At 40.0% G+C, this 24,034-nt stretch overlaps 1 protein-coding gene across 4 annotated transcripts in view; it reads right to left on the reverse strand.

The window, feature by feature from the left end:
* Window positions 1–3,679: 3,679 nt before the first annotated feature.
* The window catches only part of CDKL5 (cyclin dependent kinase like 5), a 130,422-nt gene continuing 110,067 nt past the window's right edge, over window positions 3,680–24,034 (reverse strand). For 3 of the 4 annotated variants that reach the window (XM_065857945.2, XM_071812592.1, XM_071812595.1), the window contains 4 exons: window positions 17,439–17,541; window positions 13,908–14,030; window positions 12,721–12,840; window positions 3,680–11,424 (listed from right to left, as the gene is read on the reverse strand). In XM_065857945.2, the coding sequence (XP_065714017.1) occupies window positions 11,038–11,424; window positions 12,721–12,840; window positions 13,908–14,030; window positions 17,439–17,541 (733 nt within the window). In that variant the 3' untranslated portion in view covers window positions 3,680–11,037. The remainder of the gene's footprint in view (window positions 11,425–12,720; window positions 12,841–13,907; window positions 14,031–17,438; window positions 17,542–24,034) is intronic. The other variant, XM_065857960.2, reaches the window with a different exon arrangement.

Raw genomic sequence — 24,034 nt, forward strand, 5'->3', positions numbered from 1 at the left:
CACTGTCAAGTCATGTCATGTCCTCTGTATCAGGTTCCCTCCAGCCTGAGCTGCTGTGGCAGCTTTGGGACAGGGTCAGTGTCTTGTGCACTGGGTGGCCAAACCCCCTGTGCATCCTCTCTGGTTTTGCACTGACACATCTTGGGGAGCCCAGGGTGGTTGGGCACAGGAACAAGGACTCACTCTCATTAACTACCTTGATCTCCGTGGCCCAATCCCCAGTGCTGAGTGCCTGGGGCATGCAGCAGCTCTGATGGTGGACCCATCTCCCTGGGGCAACTGTCCAGGAGCTGTGGCTCATGTCCCTGTCTGTCTGGGAGCTGGCACCCAGCACACCCCAGGTAGGAATCATGGCCCCCACAGCTCCCATGTGGCAGGGCCAGTGGGGGCTCCGGGACAGCAGCTACTGTCTGGCTTCCCACATGTCTGCAGCAGAAACCTGGCAGGCACTGGAGACCTGTTTCCTATTTTTTAGCAGTCCATGCATACATCCCCAAAAGTTGCAGCATCGGCACCTGAACTGTTTCAGTGGAGGGAGGAGAGGCATGAAGCCAATGGCACCAAGGCACGGCTTCTGCCTTTCATGCCCTCTTCTTATCCCTGCGATTGCTGAGCGGGGCAGGAAACAACATGTCGCTAAAACCAAATGACATGTGACCAAAACCATGAGAAAAGCCTTTGGATGTCTGTGCAATTCATCACATTTTATTCATTCATGAGAACAGATGTTTCTGCCTTGTTTTTTCACGTATATAGAGACAAATAATAATTGTCAGGAAAATATGCTGTTCTGGTAAGCCTGAAAGCTTCTGCTCCACTATATAAACAGTAGGAAGTCTACAGAGATGTAGAAAAGACCAAGCCCCATTTGCTGAGATTATTGTTATTGTGTCACTATCACTTCCTTGCTTTCCCTCATACCCCCAAATGAGTTTTGCCTATCTGCACACAGGTCTAGGAACATGTTTTCTCAATAAGTAAGCAGTGAATCTGTGTGTTTCTCTAGTGATAATCAGTCCAGGCAAGCTCTACTGAGAAGGTCCACTGAGCTTGAAGCAAGTCCTGCATGCAGCACAGGGTAAGAGCCTCTGAGGAGGTACTGCACGTACAACAGCATGGAGACAAGGGCTCTCCACCAGCCATCGTAGCTCTTGCATTAGTAACACCAACACTGAAAGCTGAAGCATTTCCAGGCCCTGGACGCAGCTGCCATCACATTAACACACTGCTCTTCCTTCCCTAAAAGCAGCACAGGCAGCTCTGCTGATGTCCTGGCAGATGGTGACTGGAAGGGATGGAGTCTTGGTGCTGATGTTTTGTTGAATGGCTGAGGAGTGGTGGGGTGGGGCTGAAGAGGTGAAAGGCTGGACTGGGCACCAGCTGATGAGTGCCTATAGCACCTCAAAGCAGTTAAGCTTGACTGTAACCACCCAAAGCATTGGCTGTGACTGGCCTCTGAAGAGCTCCCATGCAGAGTCTGGGGGTTTGCAAGTTGCCTGGTTTTGGAAATGCAGCCTGTGGCAAGGGCCAAGAGTTCCTGTGTAATTTGGAAGGGCTCACAAGCTAAATCCGCAGCCTGAATGGATGGACCACACCATTATACACCAAGGCACCACACTAAATTACGTGTCTTCAGATGACTGATCCTGCATATAGGATATAATAAAACCTTGGAAGGAGAAAAGACTGTCCAAGTAGGAAGGACCTGTGCTATCATTCTTCCAGCCTCCCAGCTTCAAAGAAGTCACTAGGCCCTTTTTCAGATTGAAATGTACAGTGATAAATAAGGTAGAACTAACTGGCATACAGTGTATTTCACAGTTCATTTGCTTCTTGCCTTGTCCTGTCCTTTGCCTGCATTTCACCTCTCCAGCTTGCATGGGGGAAGGGACCTACTCCCGGCTTTCAGCTGCAATGTCAAAATGGTTCCTGCCAAAGCTGGAGTTTTTGTTCTGATCCTAGCTATGCAGCTTGCTTGCTAATTGACCTTTGTAAATTCACTTAACCTCTGCTTCTTATCTAAAAAGAAGTGTGCTGAGAGACTTAATTAATTGCTCCTAAAATGCTTTTAGAGTTGTACTTGATTTCCACCTCTGAATAAACGCAGCATGTTGCAGTAACAGTGCCACTGAGGGCATTATGAAAGTGGGACAGAACTAGGCAAAATACAAAAATATAAAGCTGTTCCTCATAAAGTCTAAGTTTCCTAGCATATCACTGTCGTTTTGATTTACTGGCACAGATGCCTGCAATCACAATGACCCAGAACAGAGCCAGCAACTGAGGCTGCAGGAGACAATGCAAAGCAGTGCTGAAAACATTTATCTTCTAGGAGTGAAAATCCTGCAGGTATTTACCTGCAGCAGTAGGGACTCCAAGGCATGGCTTTGCAACCACATAAAATGTAACAGGTTTGAAATAGGAGGCAGGACCAAGAGCTGCCTTCAGCTTCGTGACATGAATTTTTAGTCTGGGATGTTTACGGGGAGGTAAGCCAACTAAACTGAGAAGTCAAACTTGCCTAATCTAAACGATGTGATAAGAGACTGCCTCAGGCCTCCAGACCAGCCACAGCATTTGTAAGTCAATAGTCCCTTTCTCTTAATGGGTACATGCAGGAATTTTCCCTTGATTGTGGTCTGAGAGAAGAACACCCACAGCCACTCTGCTCTCTGTCCCACGAGGGACCAATGCTGACGACACCAGGACTAGCCCGGTGAGGTGCCTGACCTTTTTAAGGAGGCAGCCACTGCGTTTTCTGGAGCCCCATGGGGAGTGCAGAAAAGGCCAACAAGCTCCTGGGGTCACTACAAGGAGATCCTTGTAAGAGTTTGAGCAAAGAGAGGTTGTAGGAGTAAAGCCAAGTCCCCAGAGAGCGAGGCACCTCAAGAAGATGGGTGATTCAAACACATTTGGAGCACAACTCTGATGAGGAGCAGCTGAGGGAACTGGGGCTGTTCAGCCTGGAGAAAAGGAGGCTGAGGGGAGACTTTATTGCTCTCTGCAACTACCTGAAAGGAGCTTGTAGCATGGAGGGGGTTGGACTCTTCTCCTGAGCAGCAAAGGATAGAATGAGAGAAGGTGGCCTCAAGTTGCACCAGGGGAGGTTTAGATTGGATATTAGGAAAAAATTATTCACAGAAAGGGTTGTCAGGCGCTGGAACAGGCGGCCCAGGGAAGTGGTGGAGACACCATCCCTGGACGTGTTTAAAAAAACAAGTAGATGAGGTTCTTAGGGATGTGGTCTAGTGCCAGTGTTAGGTTAAAGGTTGGACTTGATGATCTTGAGGGTCTCTTCCAACCACACTGATTCCATGATTGTGTCTGGGACTCGTGAGATGCTGGTGGATGGCTTGCACTGGTGGAAGTTGAAGCCACTAGCTCAGGCCAGCAGTGTCCCTGTTTGGTAGGTGGCAGGGGCAGCTCAGAGAAGGCACCAGGCAGCAGCTGTGGCACATCCCGGGGACCAGGCGGCTGTTTCAGAAGGATCTGAGTGGACTGCAAGTCCTGGCTTCCAGCTAGTCTGCTGCCAGAGCGCAGTGGGAAAGAAGGGAGACTAAGGTAAAGAGGTCAATAGTCCTCAGTTTATTTCCAACTACTCTGAAAAATGAGAGACCAGCAGAGAAATACATAGACTTTTTAAAAACTGCATACCATAACAAAAAACGTCATGGCCAGGACACATTAAAGACGTACCCACCAAAAACTGTATTGCTGACACCTGAATGTTTGCCTGAAAGTCTCACCTTATGTATGGGAATGACAAAAAGCCAACATACTCTCCAAATGGTGGATCTTCTACGGCAGCAAAGATAATTTAAGAGCTGGAGACTTTCAGAGCCTTTCAATTTCTGAGTAATGCCTGCTGAACGTATTGGTGGATTGATACTGTTGGAAAGAGGGAATATAAGAGATTCTTGCCCTGAAAGGCAAGAAACCCCTGCAATGTCTGCAATGAGACTCCAAGAATGCTGGGCAACAAGGTGCTTCAGAGCTGTGCTCTGTGCTCCTGTGGAAACGTCAGTCTGGTGAACAGCTTCTCAGATGGGGAGTTCACCAGGGCCTGGCAGTGACCTGTCAGGCAGACGAGTCCTTGTGTGGTCCTGGCCCATTCTGCTCACCTATGGGGCGGCGCTCTGGAGATGTGTCAGCAATAAGACGAGCCACCGAGCGATACCAGTGTTCTAGTGCAAAATCTGCATTTTTATTAAAGACATATTTTGGAAGGCCCATTCAAAAATACATTGTGCTCAGTAAAAATTAACCATTTCCATGCTGATAATTAAGGTTACCACAGGATTTTTTTTTTTTTCTCTTTTAGAATATTTACAGCAACAATAGAAATTGTACAGAAGTTAAGAATGGAATACATGCCCAAAAAAAAATTTGGTAAGGTGTACCAACAACATGATACAAAGGGTTGTATACAAACACTTTACAAATGGTTTATTAACTTGCATGAAGTCATCCTTAAATATTCAACACATTTTAAAATTTGTATTCCAGGATTAAAAAGGCTAACACCACATCACATCCCTTCCACGACAGAAAGCATGGTAGATTTAGAAGTTTGTGCGCTTTAGATTTCTAGTAGCTGCTAAAAACATTGGGGAATCTTATCCATAAATTTAGAAGTTTTGAATACTACCTCCCTAGCCTGTTATTTTTTGGAATAGTCTGTACTGGCAGATTGTGAAAAAAGATCACATTTTTCTAAATGTCCCTCTTCCTTCCTTCTTCCAAATGACACAAATTCAGAATTCGGTATTTCACAGTGGAGATCTAAGCAGTTCTGGAAGTCCTTAGCAGATTAACCAGATTTTAAAATGCCTGCATAGAATTTCCAAGGAAATGATGGTTTCATGGAAGATTTTAGCTTTTTGTTCCATATAAACCAAATATATAAAGAAGTTACTCCTTTTGATAGACATATCCTTCAGTAGTATGAGTCTAAGATGTGCACTAGCAAAAAAAAAAAAGAAAAGAAAAGGAAAGTTGAGAGTTACCTACTCTTAAATTTTTGCTTTGTTACTAAACAGTTAAAAGCTCTGCCATGGAATTTACATGTCAAGAGTTTACACCAAGAGATTCATATCCTATAGGAAACTTGAACAGCCGCTTCCATCTTGTGCTGTGAACATGCCTTAACGCTGCTCATGGAAAGCTCTAGGACAGCAGTTACTTCACAACGCATCTTACACCTGTACAATTAAGATGCCACTTCGCATTTCTCAGAATGGATCCAGAGAAACAATGCCCTGCGAAAACAGAGACCTGGTGGAACCAAGCGCCTGGTAGGCAGCGTGTTTTGGTGGGGGCACAATGAGGTAAAGTATCTCACCCAGATGAAATGGAAAACTAAAATGAAGAAAATCCTGAGCAAGTCTAAGGATAGCTGTTTGAATAAAACAGCAAACAGGGTGGAGTAGTAGATAAGGCCTCTAACTCCCTGATAATCTGCACTAGAGAAACAACAAAGAACAAGGCAACTGCAATATTTGAGAACCACAAGGGGAAGGGCAAGGGAAGACTGCAAAGCAGTGCAAAGGATGGCACTGGGATTCTGGAGAGGGAGCTTGGATGGCTTGGAGGTTTCAGAAGTGTATCAGATGAAGGCCCATCAAGATTTTATTACTTGGTTGCTAACAGTACCTAGAGGAAGAATGTTCTTTTATGTCTCTTCAAAATTTGGAGGCAATAATAAACTGAGAACAAACCAAAGCTTGGCCACATTCTGCAAGAGAGAGGAGGTAGATTGACTTGCAGAGAAGACAAGAGACGTCTAGAGTCACTCTGAGTCACAAATTCCATGTTCAGACCCTTGGGCCACGTCTTAAGAGTCACTTTTGCCCAGCTGCATATTTTGAGTTACATTCTAGAAGAGCCTGAGAAGCAATCTGATTCAGGGGAATGAAAGAACCCAAACATAGCGGGGCTGGTCCCCTCACACTTCTCATGCATCTTCCACTCAGTTTGTCAAAAGCCAACTTCTGCACCAAACAATTGGCTGTAGACAAGGTAACGAATAAGCATCCAAGCAGAACTTGGAGCAAGTAAAATTCAGACCTAATTCATCAGATGTAGCTATGCTGTCTCATGCAGTAGCTGTTACAACAATCTGCTGAGAGAAAGGATGACCTACCACAGCTTTTCCCTTCAAATTGAAAGAGGATCTCCTATAAAATTTGCTTGGCTTAATTGTCGTGAAATTTACTTCATGATGGCAGAGGGAAAAATCGTTCTTCAGTACAACATCTGAACCAAGTGATGTGTGCAAGCCTTCACTTGCCTGATGAGCCTGAACACTGATGCACTGCTGCTGTTTGACCCTTCGAAAAAGTGGCCAACATCTAGAACTTCCAAGCTGTGTTATATTAAAAGAGTTTACTGAAATTGCTCCCTTTTTAACAAAGGCCAGAAGTTAAATGGCTTTTCTCCTCATTCACTACAAACCCAGTTAATGAATGGTTAACACCATGACACCATTAGAGAGAGCTGTGTAGGGAAAGGCACCTGTTCTTTAATAGTGTGCTGATTTGAAAGTCATTTAAAAATGGTTATATAGGGCACATCACCTTTCCAATCATCTTCCATGACACTCCTATCTTATTTCAAATGGGGGTCTACTTCCATGAACAACAGCCCAGATGCATGGATTATGATACAAGCCCATTAATAGATGTATTATGTATGCTAGCTGGAATGGAAAAAATAAACATTGCCACCCCACAATTTGCAGTATATTATATATGGCTATCCTTTTCAAACTCATATGTAACTGGGATTCGAATATTCTCCCAGCTCTACTCTGACAGTGTTTGACACATACAGAATTAATTACATGCAGATATTTTTGAAGCATGTTTCACTACCAAATCGTTCTAAGACAACAAAAAACTGAAACACAGACAAAAACCTCGAACAATTCTAGAGCATGGCTCCCCTCAAAAGCAGCTGGGTTCGGCCTTAGCAGAACAGTCCTTGCAGGGCTATACAACCCGTGTTCCCTTTCTTATAAGGGAGGTCCACAGCACTGAATTGTCAAGAAGTCACAGCTTTTTCTGGGTGATCGCAGGAGCCTACTCAGCTAATAGCAACAGCAGCTTTTGAAGAAGAAAGAAGTTGGTGTGTATTTTTTTATACTAGTAAGATTCATCTGTTAAAGAGACCTAACTGCTAAGACAAGGAATGGCTAAAAGCCTATCACAGGACACTGCTTCTTGAAGAATCACTCCAGCTTTGCTCCCAGAAACACGTAGGTGTAGCAGAGAGAAAAGCGACAAGCCTAAGGACGACCTGAGGGTGTCTCGTATATTTGGAAGTTCGAAGCCTGCTCTAACACTGATCTAAAAGAGTGAGTATCTGTAAACAGAGTGGCATCAGGACCCACACATTTAGGTAGGTCTGATTTGGTATCAGAAATCGAAGCTTGGTGTCAGTTCCAAGCCCTGTGGGATGGGGCATGTTTCAGGAAGAAGGAACCAAATCTGGGATGGCTGACTCTCTGCCAAGAGCTCAGACCGGTGCTCCATGCCGGCAACCTCTTGGAGGAGCAGCGGGTCTTGGACTGCGATAAACGGAGCAAAAAGCATTAAATTAATAACTCTAAGGGACTTCTCTGTGGTCAGGTCTGTTGAAAAAAATAATGTTGCTTTAGGTTAACACATTTACATGGCAGTTTAAAAAGACAGCTTAAATACACACAGTTTCATTTAAGATGAGCTTAAGGTGCTTCTTTGTCAGTTAATAAGAGCTCAAGAGCTATAGTAAAAACACACAGACAAGTTTAGGCAGCTTGAGTTCTGCAAAATGACTACAATTCATTTCTGAAACCTAGTTCCTTTTCTATTCACATCATTAATGATGCCACAAGGCAAGAGAGTTTGCCAAATAATAAAATGCAGTTGAACTACAACACTTTATCCTAAGTAAATCTATAGAACATGTAGCACAAAACTCACAGACCAGTGAAGAGGAAAGCTCACACTTACGAAATTGTCTGCTCTGTTAATTCTCTTCCCCTTTACGAAACCAGCAAATCTCAGTCACTATAATAAGACTCCTTTGGAGGCCTTGGCAAAATTACATTAGCAATATTCTAAATATTGGGAAGTTAGACCAGGTTAAAAATAAACACTTTATCCCAGCACCAGCTGGCCGAGCTGCTGGAAGTTCTTTCCAACAGAAGGAAGAATATACTACATACGTCCAACACAATTTAGTATGCAACTGAAATCTACTACAGTTTGTTGAATATGAGAAGAAAATGCAGTATGAAGTAGAAACAACTTTCTGTAAATATGGGCCACCAAATACTTGAACATTCTTTGGGTCACCCTTGAAGCTTTGCTAACTACTTTAAACAGCTATATGTACAGTCAGAGATTACCCTGATTTAACGCGTACTGAGAAAAAAAACCCTTTGGAAACGTTTTTCCTTGCTAGAAACCAGAACAGCCACATACAGCCCAGCGTCATCATCCCCAGCGTGAAGCTCTTACCAGCAAGCTAAAAGTCTTGCAGAAGCAAAAGGATACATATCCACAAAGTACAGGAGAGTGGTCTGAACACTCCCTCATTCAAATCGCACTGCTTAGAGCCCCACTCTCGGACATGGCTTTTGTGAGGGGCTTCAGTGGCATCAGCCCATTTCATAGCAGAGACCAGGAATAACCTAGTGGCGATCGACTGGTGAATCCAAAAGAGATTGATTAAAATATGCTGCCAAACTCTGAGAGTAATGACTAGTAAATATCACAATGTCCTTCCTGGATGCCCACTGAACTTATCAAAAACTGGATACCCTTTCATGTCTACTGTATTTATATACGCTATATATATGATATATCAACACAGTATATATCATATATATCTAGATACCATATATCATATATATCTATAGAAAATCACATGCATATTTCTTGCAGGCAACTGACAAAGAAAGAATAATTTTTTTATAATTTTTCAAATTGACTAGACTGACTTTTAGCCGTGGACAAACCTGATGCAACATCCTTCAATAATGTACTTTCTGACAAAGATTTTTTAAAGTAGTGGTGCCAAATTTGCCGTTGTTAGAACTTTGGTATGACTCGAGAGGTACCGAACAGCATGTCCAGTTTGCATTGTTATCCAAGTAGGAAGTTCAGCTCTTACTGCCTGGCTGCTTCTGTTAACTACATCTATGGCTAACTCATCGAATTTACATTCAGGTTAATCTCTTTTTGGAAAAGACAACGTATTTGCAAGTACAAGTGTCTTATGAGGACAGCAGCTAGAAAACAAACTATGCTGCAGAGTAACGAGGGAGTTGAACTAATGTGTTTAAAAAGGAAAGATTGTATTGTTCTGACACTACAGGCCCGACTCTCCTCTTATTGCACAAAGTTTAGACTGACAACTCTTTTGACTCCTACTGGCTCACCTTCAATTTAGTTTGCCAGTAGCAACAGAGGAATCAGGTTGTGTATTTGCTACACATGACATTCACCAACGTAAAGGCAGTTTTAACAATGTTGTACAGGAGACTGGAGCCCAAAATCTAGTATTTTGCTGAGACTGGTAACGGAACTGTGTATGGGAATATTCGGGTAGTAAGACCTACGGAGAAACCCAGCTGCATGGCAACCTTCTCCCTCAATATCCAAATATCAGATTTGTAGCTTTAAATACATCCTGAAATATAATAAAAAGTGCAAGAATAGTTTAAATTTAAATACAGTGTTTATCTTATTAGTTAATAGATTGCTAAACAAGATGTAAAATATACATATGCATAAAAGCTTATACCATGATCTGAAGTGCCATGCTATGCGTGTCAAAAGTTTGGCATTTCACTTGCAATTCATGCTATGTTTCTTTGGTTTTCACCCCTGCTATTAAGTGGAAGAGCACCTGCTTTAGCTTGTAGTCATGGGACACTTTATCTTTTTAGAGGAAACAAAAAATTGGTACTGGGGCTCTGTGCTCTTGATGCAGATGCTGAAATCCCATTAATATTACTAGGAAAGCTAAGGACACAGGGGAGAACACACCACGTTTAGATTACTGTACAGTTCTGCAGTCTCTTACACGTAGCCAGTACTTCCAACAAAACAGCCCATAATAAAGCTTGGAATTGAATGTTGTCTTTTGTTTGTTACCAATAATGCCTGTAATACTGGGCTGTCATAGCTGAGCAAGATTCATACTGTTACAGTCACATTTATATCCACATTCAACTTCCTTTTATTAGAAGTATAATACTGCACTTTATATCACAAATGTATAAAAATATGGCAGATAGTGTCATAACAATACTTTTCTTTTAAATGAGTATATTTAAAAAACAGACAGTTATTTTCCATTTATATATATATTTATATATAGAATAAAATACTCCTGATGCAATATATAAATGTTACTGTTAGTTTTTTATAGAAACTACTGTAGCTGTTGCACTGCTTCACAATGTTTCAAACAGCTCAAAATAACTTTACATTATAACATAAAAGATATGATTATAACAGTACGATATTAGGTCATCATAAATAAATATTACAAATCCTATCAAATATGGAAGTTTAAAAAACAAATTTAAGACATACAATTGAACTTTAAACCCTTAACCGGGATACACTTTTATCACATAAACCCCACTGTTTTAACTAGGCAGCAAAAAATGTAGTAAGGGCATAGGTCTAGACATGAATGTTTTCACCCTTATAAGTGCCAATACATACCAGAAGTCTCCCAGCTTTCAGACAGAGATGTGCACTAAGCTGGAATGTAATGTGAGAGAAAACAGCAATTCATTTTTCTCCCTGACCGGCACACTCTGCCTGGCATTCAGCGACACTTCTGACGACCGGTAATTCATAATTCAACTTGTTTTCCTGTATAATCCCTGACTCTCACTGTGGTGCCAAACAGCGTAGCTCCACATGTACATATTGCACACCTTTATAAAGCTGAAAATGCAAGTCTTACCATCACCAGAACCACCACCGCTCCCCTACGCTGATCTCCACCTCGACTGGCCTATCTCCCGGAGTGCAACTACAAGGCTGTCTCTTTCAGATCATTCAGGTTTGGCATTCGCGACCGGTTTGTTCGGTTATACGTGTGCCCATTCTGTCCGCTCTTGGCCGGCAGCTGGTCAGAGTAGGGAGGCCCATCGCTGGCACTCCGGTTCACTGGGGAGACGTGCCAGGTGGGTTCCAGCTGGCTCGGGAGCTGCAGCGTCGGTCGGCTTTTCGGCTGAGGCTCTTGCCGCACATTGCTGCTGCCGCTGCTGGAGCTTTGACTCATGGGGTGAATTCGCACTTCAGAAAAAGCAGCTTTGGCAGGCTGACTGGGTAAGGGCTGGAAGCGAGGCTCAGCAGGGACAGGGTGATTTGAAGAGGAGAGGTGTAAGAGCTTTCGGAGAGATTTTAATGGCTGGTTCTGAAAGACACAGAGAGAAGCACTTGACCTTCTGCTCACCGCCATATCAGACTTCCTATAACACAACTGTCATATCGTAAACTGAGTTTCTTGTACTTCAGAGGACTTCTTAGCTTTCAATTTGTATTAATTTGGAATATTTCCTTCCAAGCTATGACTACACAGCTGAGAAAATGTCTTCTCATTATGACTCAATCTATTAGCTACCTGAAAAGATGGAACCTTTTGCACACCAGAAAAAAAAAATTGTTTCCATCAATTATTTTAACCTTGTTACCTATGAAAACGGAGGCATAGACAATTGCATTAGCTGCCCATCTGTCACTAATCCTTCTGTTCACTTTGGAACCTCAGCCACATTTCATGAGGCACAGACATCAGAAATACAAAGCTCCTAAAAACATTGTGAACATCAGTTAGGGGTTAGAGAGTCTTGTGTAATCATCTGCACGGAAATAAGTGCTGGCAGAACTCAGCAGTTAGATATTTTGTTTGCCAGCAGCTGGGTGATCTGCTGCTCTAGTCCCCCACAGCTGCTTTAACTGGTGAGCTGGTTGAAGGAAAATGGAGACATGGGGTTATTGAAATGGCTAGCAAGAGCCTGGGGAAGTCTCTGAGTACACAGAGTGGTATGAAAACAACCTCATTAAATTCCACAGCTCACAAAGCAACTTGCTTCTTCAAACACTGCAGCTGCAACAAACACTTTTCTTCAGTTTTCAATGTTGTAATGGCAACAGGGCATGGCACTGAAGCTCCCTCTCAAACCCTGCCCCCAAGCTCATTTTAGAACTAGAGAAAATAAACTTGCATTAGTCCAGTGCTACGCTCCAATAATGTAGACTGCTTAAACTGCAGCCTGTGCCAGCTGAGGCACAGCCGCACCATGACGTGGTCGTGATGCTCTGGTGATCCCAGCAAGTACCAAACTGTGCCAAGCATCAGTGAGCACTCAGCATGCACCAGTCCTGGCAGAGCCAACTTCGGGGCTTTCCTACAGTGCTGCAGAGCTACCACAGACATGCACTGAAGCATCACTTGCCTCTAAAACATAACCAATATTTGGAAAGGCTCCAAGACCAACACAGGGACATTTTGTCTCTTTTCCTTGTCATTCAGATCTAGATTTTCAAAGAATTACACAGGACTACAGGCACATGATTTTTTTACATTCAATGAGCAGGGAATGAGGAGGCTGGGAAATAACGTCAGATACAATTTTTCTATTCACCAGAGAAAAAGCTGTCAAGATACCTCAGTGATGTTAAAACACAGGGAATTGATAATGCCACTTACATGAGGCTGGATTTCTGTCATCTTCTCAGGATGCCAATCCTTCTGCCTGCTGCTCTGGTGATTAGAAGAATGAATGGCTTTCTGTAATGCCAAGAGATCCTGACCATCACTGCTAGGCATCTGCAACAAAATATTAAATACTTGTTTCCTTATATATTCTTAAGGATAGCTGTAAATAATTTCCCCCAGTTAATTACAAAACGCAAGTGAAGCCCATTACTGCAGCAGAATTGCAATGACCTTTCAATATCTTTCCCCATAGTAAGAGCAAGTGGCTGTGGATATCATGCAGATTTGCTAAATATACCCTTAGCCCTTAAAGCATTCACATGCTGTTAGTGTTATTTGCTGTAAGAGAGAGCAGTTAAACAAGGCTTTAATAAAAAATAAAAATTAAAAAAAAAAAAAAAAAAAAAAGTTGAGCCTCTTCTTCATTTAAAAAGCGTTCCATACTGCAGTTAAGACCATGGATCAGTTCTATAAATTTGTTTCTGAGTGAAGCAGACCAAAGTTTCTCTAAACTGATGTCTGGCTGATTTTGCGATCACAAACCCAAGAGTTTTTCCTTTCCTTGTCTTTCTCCTTCTCCACAAATATCCCACTCTAAAGCAAAAAATAAGAAACTCTCCAATCCTCTCCCCCTAACAAGCTGAAAATCTAACAAAATTTAACCTATTTTTAATGCAAGTTGTGTTTTATAATCAACAATCAGGACAAACAAAAATACAACAGAGGCATGAGCTAAAATTTAGTTTTCGGGTGATCTGTTGTTAACATTTGATTAATTAAGTATATATATAAAGGATCAGTTGCATAAAAAACGTATTACCAATACAGCTATAAAACAAACCAGGTTATTTATTTTCCTGATTGAAATGGAATGAGACAGTGTACATTTTAAACATACATGATTTCACAACTATTTTCCTCCTTCAGTCTTAGTCCCAGGGCTCATTCTCTCTGAAACTTGTACGTTACATTTTCCGCATATCAAATACTAAAAAAAAAGTAGGCACAATCTAGTTCAACAGAAGTGCCAATTTTACCTAAATTTATCGAACTGGCCCAAGATACTTAACTGGCATGAAGAGAAAGTGATCCCATGAAAATAAAACACATGCTGCTGTAGTCAGTAAAACAAGTTTACTGGAGCATTTTACAGTGCTACTGTACTTAAAAATTAATACCATGGGTAGAGGGACTACAGGAAGCTTTTTCAAAGAAGAACTATGCTTTAAATTATTCTTTGAATTAAAAAGAGGAAAGAGGGATTTCTTGATTCTTGGATTCTCCCCGTTGGTTGATTCTGTCTGCAATATAAGATACAAAAACTAAATGCATAGTATTTCAATTCAAGAGATCTGTCCTTACTATATATATATATGTATATTCTTTTTTAAAATTCTGACAATATATGGTATCAATCCTATGATTTGCTTTGGGAAAATACAATAGTGATTGAATGAAAAATGCATACGGAACAAATTCAAGGACCTCAATGCATAAAATACATGTATAAATAAATCACTATACCAGTTCTTACAGGCATGTTCATTAGGAATGCAGAGCGCGTCTCAAAGCCTTTTGGAAACAACTGGTAGGTCTTGTTGACTTTACTGAGCTTTGGATCAAATGCTGTAATACTGGCAATCATTTGTTACTTATGATAATGACCTAAAGTGGTATGACATTTCTTGTTTTTATATAAATAAAAAACAATGATACACTAGCAATATTAGCAATTGGTTTTAGAATGAGCAGTTGATAGTTAGCTCTAGAAGAAATAAAAGTATCTTATTTGTAACTCGCAAAAAGAGCTAGGGCTCCAAGATGAATTATTTCAGTTCTGACAAAAATACACCTTCAATTACTTCATGTATAACTGCAAGGGCATTGGCTGTTTCATTTTAATTTCTGTAACACAACCAATGAGCATACCAATGGTTGCATAAACAAACAGAACTATCAAGTCTTAAAATTATGAACGGGACTACTTGTCACCTGCTCAGGTACTAACAAGCACAGGACATATACACTGTGTCTAGCATTATTCTGCCTACCAAAAGAAAGCTTTATAATACAATTTAACTGTTATATGACTACAGAGAAAGATGGTACTACCAAAAGCATGGTTTTCAAACAGCTTTCTCAGCTTCTAGATTAATGAACCAGAGTCACTAATTAGCATAACTTCTTTAGGAACTTCACAGGTAGAAGAATTTCCTGTTTGAAGTTCAGTAAGTCAAAAAGGAAGCAAAGCGTCACTAGGAGAAATGCTCACCCACAACTGTTTTTCCAAAGCATATAATTTCTTCAGACCCATAGCTTGCAATATATGCCAAAATCTGCAAAACTCAGCCTCCTCTGAAGATAGCTGCCTACTGACACTGCACAACCCTCATCAATATCACATTGTTTGGTGGCAGATAGCAGAAAAAACTGTGACTCTTTTGCTACCTTACTAAAAGACTCCAGATAAGACAGATGAAAAGGAGAATGGGTAAGAACAGCTCCACAAAAGCAATATTGCAAAGAATTCTCATAGCAGGCAGTAACGATTGTCATCCCACGGGGAACTGCACCCGGAGAACTCCAGGGAGAATGATGAATGGGAATAACTCTGCAGGAGGAAGTGTCAGGAATTGGGATCAGTTCTGGGCTATTAGAGATTGAGTATGCCATTATAAAGACGCCTTCAACGCTATTTCAGATGGTTTTTATTACTCTTATGATGATCACCAGCAAAATGAGACTTGCCAGAGGACAGCAGAAGTAAACAGTAGCTAGTAGATGTGCTATTATCACTCTCTTAACAAACATTTTATGACATGCTTCTCAGGACTGTGATGGTTCTCTGGTCTAATTTGTTATTTGCTGCAGAAAAATCTGTGCCAGAGTAAATAAGTGGAATTACATACTTCTGGGACTCCAAAAGAATTTTAAGCCTCAGGAAAAAACTTCTGTAGTCACAAGCTATATGTTAGATTTTTAATATGAATTCATAGAAAACATTATTCATGTAGTTGAAGAGCTAATATTACAGTGCTGTTAACAGCTTTTACTGCTAAAGTCAAACTCAGTGCTGAACTGAAGGTAATAATTAATTTTTGTGCTGGAAGATCCTAATAAACATCGTAATGTTTGTTAGATAGATGTCCTCAACTAGTAGACAGAAAAGAAAGAAGAACAGTGCCTGAACTACACACTTGTACACACATTGGTGGGTACAGTCTATCCCTAGCTACTGTCCTGGATTATGTATAAACCTGCCCTGTCTTGTCATCAGTGATGTCTTTGGTAGCGATAGATCAAGGTACCTGTGATTTAGATGTTTTGGAATGTGCCAGATTTTGAGATGCAACAGAATCCAGTCTATATTTCCTTTGCACAGTTTAATCTGGAAGTAGTTGATACACCATCTATCAGCTGGGCTTTTGAAGTATTCCTTGCCACCATGCCTGAATAGCTGGAATCACAGTAGACTAGAACAGTGCAAATTTAATACCTGGAACCACTAGCCCTACATGTGCTACTTTTTTCGTGGATGTTTTGACATCAAATAAGCCCAGAGTTACAACCTAGGTGTTTTGTTCCGTTGTGTGATGCTAATGGTCGTATTTGAACTGAGTACACGTATCGTGATATCAGGATGAACAAGTTCAGAAGGAGTGGTAGATGCCACTCCTCTAAAACCTGCTCGGCAGGAAGGTGAGGTGCATTTTTGAGTGCTACTGAACACACACGCACATGTTCCACACAGTTCAAAGAAACAAACAAACAGAAAGTCTGATAATTTTCAACAGATCAGACCTCTACCAATAACCAGTCATGCCACCTCACTCTGTGACAGTAGATATTTTGATTTAGTTACTCTCCTTCTCCAGAAGTGAGCATAATTTAAACCATTTGGAGCACCTTCAAAACTATAACTGCAGTTACACTTACAGAGACATCACAACTTCATGTAAATGAGTATTTTACTGTTTCTGGAGCTGTCATTTGAGAATGAGATGATGTCTCATTACTTCAGTTCCTAGGGAGATTTTAATTATAAAACTTTGTGAAATGTTAATATAGCACTGCTCTCTGACAAAAGAAAGTTCTTTCTCCCTCCCAAAAACTAGATGAAAATGTAAAAAAAAAAAATATAAAAGACACTGAAGGCTTTTACCAAACAACAAAAGCCACAATCCATTTCCCCAGTAAAACATAAAATGTTAAGAGTGATTAAGACACATCCTCCCCATTCCCACTGCATGGTGCAGCAAGAAGAGGGAGGCTGTTTTCAAGACACTGCCAGGAAAAAGACTGGACAGAATTCTCATTTATAACAGTTTGGTCTCCTCCTAATGGGTGTCTGAGATTATTCAGGCTCTGAGGACACACAACAATACATTTGCTATTCTTGGAGTGATATTACCATACCCCGCAAAAGAATTTGCCACAAAATCAGCTTAAAACTTGCATCAAAACTGACTCTCAAAGGGTCTGAATGAAAACAAAAACGCACAAGACCAGTAGGTGAAGAAATATTTGAAAAAGCAGATAAATAAACCTTGAAGAGGGAAAGAATTTAATTTTCATATAGTGAAGAGATAAAAGAACAAATAGATACCTGGGGGCACAATCACAAATTATACACAGGAATGGTACTAATCTAGCATGTTAAAATGGTATAACTCAAAATTGATAAACATATTTAGGGTTTGCATACTTACGGTTTGAGATTTCTTCTTTTTCTTTTTTATTGCCCTGAAAAAACCTTGCTTTTCTTTCTCCTTGAGCTGTTCTGAGTGACTGTTAAGATTTTCAGGACTTTTCCTAAACATGAAATAAGGTATTGTAAGAGAGACTTTATTTTGATATTATGTAAATTCTGTGTAATAATGAGATCTTATGCCAAAGAACGCAAATTATTGATTAAAGCAAAAAGATTCTTAATGTTTTAGCATTAATTGCTTCAAGGGTTGCTATGCAAATACTGGATAAATAGTCTTACTAAATGGGATAGGAGGAACACAGTGTTAGGGGAAAATGTTTAGCTCAAATCAGTGAATAGTTATTTAGGGAAAAGGAAAGCATGCATTTTGATTGTATTTTAGGCAGAATTCAATATTAAAATAAAAATATCTCACACAAGGTCTTTTAGGAAAATGAAAATCAGATCTGAGAGAACATACAAATGGTGATGAGATATAAAAGCACAGGTCTAGTTTATCCAATGCTTGCTGGAGAACCAAGAGTTGTGAAGTTCAGCAGGGAGAACCAATTTCAATTGAACTTCCTGATCTTTGCTGACATGGTTCCAAATTTATCACCAGGGAAGCTGGGGATCTACTGTTGTCTATTTCCACTTTAAAACTTCACTTAGTTTGTTCTGTGTGGGTGAGACAGGGCTGGCAAAAGATGACCCGAAAGTGAAACAGGTGACTTGCCTGAAGATTGAATTTCCACCTTTTAACTTGTCCACACAGTTGAATTAACTACTGCTGATAAATAGCATGTTACTTCAAGTACACACATTAAACTATATATGCAAAGTACTGCTATGGGGTAAAACGATGGTTTACATAAGACACTGGTGAGATATGATTGAATGCAGTTCTAGTGCCCTTTAAAATAGTTTGGAAATTGGAAATGGTGCAGGAAAGTGTCACAAAAATAATTTCAGAGATGGAAAGAATTGCTTACATTAAAATGTCAAGAGATTTCAGCCTCTTTAGTATCTTAAAAAACACAGCCTCACCAGCTTCAACATACAGTTTCCTTGATTGTGGCACACAAGTACTTATCCAGGAAGAAATTACAGAGTACTAGAAGGATCTTTAAAGTAAAGGGCAAAGCCATAACAAGAACAAGTAGGTGGATGATGATGTCAGAGAAGTCGTATTAGAAATAAGTCACCGATTTTAACCATGAGAATCATTAAGCATCAGAACAAACACCTTAGTGGATTTCCCATCTTTGACATTTCAAATCAGGACCTCATACTCTTCTGGGAGACACACATTCATCAGATAAGTTACTGAGCCTGGGCCCCAGAGAATAGATGATATTCAATGGCAACTACCATAACAGAAAATCATACTGGATGACTTAATAGTCCCTTTTCACTTTTAAATTGTATGAAAACAAAAATGAAATTATTCCACTCTCTTGATGGAAAACCTGGAGGAAAGCCACAGTTCTAAGGGCTCTGGATGACAAACAGGAGCAGCTTTTCTTGGAGCAACAGTAATGTAGCAACACGGAACTCTCCGCTATAGTTATCTTTGGCTTCTAATTCCAGCATTAAATGCTATGCTATCAGCTGGTGATTCAGCTGCTACTACATGCCAAGCTATTTTTTTTTTTTTCCCCAAGCAAATGTGAAACACATAATTGGGATAGGAATCACTGGAGTCATCCTCCTTATTGATTAGAGTACCTTCACTCTGATAGGTAGTTTCATCAATTCCTCAGTTTCCACATAAAACCATCTCAAGCTTGAAGTGCTACCTGGTTCTAAATAAAAATACATACAGTGTTTGAACACTGTAATAAAGCGCAATTGCTGAGTAAGAGAACGGGTCTAGACCAAAGATTTCGAGGCAGAGAAGATGGTGGAAATTTTCCTAGTTTAGATTTTTGGAACTTACATCTAAATACAAGAAACACATTCAGGTGCACAACAACATAGATTTAACATGAAAATTACAATGCTACAGGAAAAATCTCTAGTTTAACATAATTATCAGATTTATAACACGCATTTTAAATATATCAGATTGCTAAGGATTACTGTTTCTGTCAGGTCCCCATATTTGGTTCCACTGTGTAACAGCAGTAAGGCAGTCTTTTATTAGGACCAAGGAGAAAGCCTGAGAGAAGACTACTGAAAGCCTTACAGATTTGGTGAACTCACAAGACTGACTTAACACAGAGAAAACACCTATCAAATTATTTACTAAATGATTTTTACTTAATTTGCTAGAAAAGCTGGAGGAAAGCATGTACCCCAAGTGTCCTGCTTGTACTATGCAAGTCATGTGAATGATGCTGAGAATCCTTCAGAGCCTTTCCCCAAAGGAGCTCCTGTGCATCCACATCTGCAAATTTACCCCAAGCCACAGCCCCAGTACAAATCATCAACCCAGTGACTAGGTTGGCTGCTGAGAAACCACTGTCAGATCATAAGAAGTCTCCATATAATTACTGTACATCATCCTTTAAAATTTTTCAATGTTTTGCTCTGGCTTTTCTGTTTCAAGGTCTATTTCAAATTGGAGATGCTGTGTTTTTAAAGGTAAACTTAATCTTCAGAATAAAGCTTGGGACAATTTTTGCCACACTTCTAGACAAAGATTTATCCAAGTGTAATTCTTTTCTTTGGCCCAGTGAACCTGGATGAGAAACCTGCTCCCTAGAGCAGACAAGCAGAGAAGTGAAATTCTGCACCATCAATTCCTCTTTATGACTATAGTGACCAGAGAAGAAAAATAAGGGGCTGAGAAGTCTGCTCATTTTCAAATACTGCTTGCCCAAAAGCCAGTGGTTTTATACTGACTGGTTTATGTCATTAACTCCTATGACTCATGTCGCAGTACAGTTGTCTGAAAAAGCACTGACCTTGAAAAGTAACTGCTTCAGAACACATGCTAATTATGTGAAGAGAGTGAACATATATAGCATTATAGCAGGAAGCTTCAACACCAGGATTTTGCACTGAGTAAAAATAGAGCAGAACATTTTGATCGATGAGACACTGGGATATTTTGGGCATCCCAAAAGATGATTTTCAGTCAGTGGGCAGTACAGGAAAAATTAGGATTATCAGATAAAAATCTGTATGATATAGTAATTCAACACTAAACTCTTAGAATATAACTCCAGGTATCTTGGTATTTTGCATAAAGCATCAGCTCTTGAAAACAGTTACACCAGAATGTGTTACACAGTGTCTCTTGCACTAGGAAGTAAACCCAGCCCTAGAGGAGAGTCCACACCTAGAGAGCTCACCCTCCAGTAGAAACCACAGCAGAAAGTGCTGTGCTTTGTTGTTTTATGTTTGTATGCCCTTCGCATGCTTAGGACATATAATGTAGATCACATTGGTTCTTCTGATCTGAGACATTTGAAAAAAGCATAGGTATAAAAAGAAATTCTGTGATTATCAGTAACATTTACTGCCTCATGGCAGGAAAGGTGTCCAACTTCATGCAGGTACAATGAGGTGTAGCAGCAAACATGCGTGGGGCAAGCAGAGTGATGTGCTTTAATATTAACTGAAAAGAATAACTATGAAGCATGCTGCTCTCACGCTGCCATAGATTCGTATTGCAGACAGCATTCTGGGGGAGGGCAATTCCTCATGCTTGTTTGAGTCATTCTTCAGCAACCCTAATCTCAGCAGGCAGCTTGACTTGGAAATCCTCTTTAACTGCCAGTGTATATCTGCCCTTTATGGAACCGCTCACAATTAAACAATAAGGGTTTTGTGTAATGAAGAAGTTACTGAAATCTCCGAAGTTTTCTTCGGAAGCTAAATGAACAAATGTTAATTCTCCAAGTTAGCTTTTGGTTTTGCTTCAAATAAAACCCTTGGCAGTTAGAGAGTTACCACAAACAACATAAAGAAAATGTCAGAAACTAGTGAAGCACCTCAAATAGATGGTTTACTTAAGGTAAGAATCTCAATCCCACAGGCTGAAGCCCATACTAAAACTTCTTGGTCTAATAGCCTGACATTGAAAGCTTAAAAATCAAAGATCAAATCTGAACTTTGTTTGGAGCTATTTTTTTTTTCCTTCTTAAAATGTGGAAAAAGAGGATTTTTAACTGGAATAAACCCCAGATCTACATTACTACATAAAGAATATCACCTAGAAGCCATTAAAGCCACTAGATCACCATACATACGCATATATATATATATACACATATACTTTACATTCTCCACCCCTCCCTCCCCTGGTATCATTCAACATTAGTAACCATAAAAATTTGGAAGAGGTTGGTTTTGTAAACTTATGAAGCATATACTTCAGTAGGCTTACTTTTTGGACAGAATACTGATGACTACAAATTCTGGAAAGCTTCCTTGCAAATAGAGACTGCATCATCTCATTTTTAGTACAAAACAAAAGCACCAACGACTGGGGAATGATCAGGGAAGAGGCATCAGTTACTACAAGAGACTGGTAGGGAGGTTCAGATGTTGCCAAATAGATTAATAAAGCAAATATATTAGATGACAATATGTATGCAAGTGCAGTGCAGGAAATGTCAGAGGGAAAGCTACACCATTAGGAAAGTGAACATCTTCAAGCTGTGCAGAGCAGATGCCTAAAGCCTCAACCAATGTAACACACACAGGTGACTTTTAAGCTTTCAAGTTTGTAATTTCCTAGTATTTTTCAAAAATCAAGAATGCTGTAAATGAACTGTAAAGTATTTACAATGCAGCAACAGCTGTACTGCAGACACAGCTATACAAGCCCGAAACTAGCTTGCTCAGATCTTGATAACCTTAAAGTTTCAGGAACAGTGTGACTACCTTGTTATACTGATACAGTGATATTATAGCCAGTCATGTCATGTTTACAAAATACTGTACTATTTTTGAGTTTTGAAAATTAATGATAGGTAGATAATTGTAAGCCCTTGACACTCCTAAGAGTAGGATGTTCTTTTTTTTGTTCTTGAATGAAAGTTCGTGTGTGTTTACTACTATTAGATATACAAATAATAATAAATATTATTTATATGTTTCCTCTTTTTATTGTTTTTGCAGGAAGGTATGATAGATGCTGTAGAATATAAGACAAGCTGTTTGTCATAAAATGAATCCATTTAAATGGACATTAAAAGTCTAAACAACAAAGCTTTCCAGAAACCCCCAGATATCTTGCAAGCAATGGATGCACACACTTCCAATATCATGTGAGATAAAGTACTGCATGTTGGAATTTATTCCAAAGAAATATTTAGAACTATACCAATAACAAAGATAACTCAAGCCAAAATTTTGGCAGACTGGCAGAACAAGGTTAAGCATCTTGCCTATACCTATTGATTTTGCCCAACTCAAGACAAAGCTTATACAAGTGAAAGAGAATAAAACATCTACTCTGGTATCAAAAAGGAAAAATTGAAAAAGTTTGAGATCATTTAGAGGAAAATAAACCCTGGCAAAGAAATATTTTCTAGAACAGGAAAAAGTTGCCTTTTTTTCAAATCAAGTTGCCTGAAGTTCAGAAATGATCTAGTAGTTGAAGAGTAAAACCTGATGACAAAAGTCGAGTTTATAACATCTTTATTTTTAAAGAGGCAGGACAGCAGGGACGGAGTGAAGAAATGCACACAAAGACAAGGGAACATCTGTGACAATTCAGTCTAGCAACCATTCACAAAATCTTTGACAGAAGAAAAGCAACACAAAGCAATAGTATGAGAGCAGCAATATTTTACAGTTGTGGCAAGTCCAGGTGGAATACATGTCACTCATAATTTGAGATGAACTGTCATGTACCATTTAGGTATGTCAGTCAAACATCAAATATTTACTTCATCATAAAATTGATGTAAGCAGAATCACATTCCATTAGAGCTTCCGACATTTTCATAGGCATTTACACAACTTCTATACAGAAAATTAAGTAGAGGAACATAGACTCTACAGCACTCAGGAATCTGATTAAGCTGCATTTATGGCACAGAACAATTTTGCAACAACATTAGACCATTGCCAGGACAACTTGCACAGAGTTAACATGTAGAGCTGGGCAGGAAACATTTCAGGAAAATAGGGAGTAGGAAAAGCAAAGAGCAACACATGCCAAAACAGCAGTAACTTGGTGTTGTGGGCACTGCCATTCCTCCTGTTCCGCAAAAATACATATTCTTCTGTGGGTTCTTCTCTCAAAGGAGCTGTTCCACTTTGTGAAAATATCTGAGTACATTAATTGGAGCAAAGACTTAAATCTAACTGTCTCAAAGTTAATGAAGGGCTTTATTCACTGGGCCATATTCAGCATCTCTGTGGTCTTTTCACTATTGCAAGAGCTTCAAAAGAATATATTGAGGAAAACAGAATGTGCTCCAGAAAAAACTCTGACTTCTGGTTCAGGGTGCTCACTTGTTAGATCTAAGCTTATGGTTCAAGTCTCTGGTTTAAATAATGAAGAACACAGGCCCTGCACTCAAGTTCCTCACATTCAAAAAAGTAATGCTGACCCCAGAATATTGGTTATTTTGAGTGTATCTGTGGTTTTGACTGGCAATTCCATCCCGCAACTGAAGTATCTTCCCAATAAACAGTTGGTGGATATCAGTG

This window comes from Patagioenas fasciata, chromosome 1 (genome assembly GCF_037038585.1).
Source record: "Patagioenas fasciata isolate bPatFas1 chromosome 1, bPatFas1.hap1, whole genome shotgun sequence".
In the NCBI taxonomy this organism is placed as follows: Eukaryota; Metazoa; Chordata; class Aves; order Columbiformes; family Columbidae; genus Patagioenas; species Patagioenas fasciata.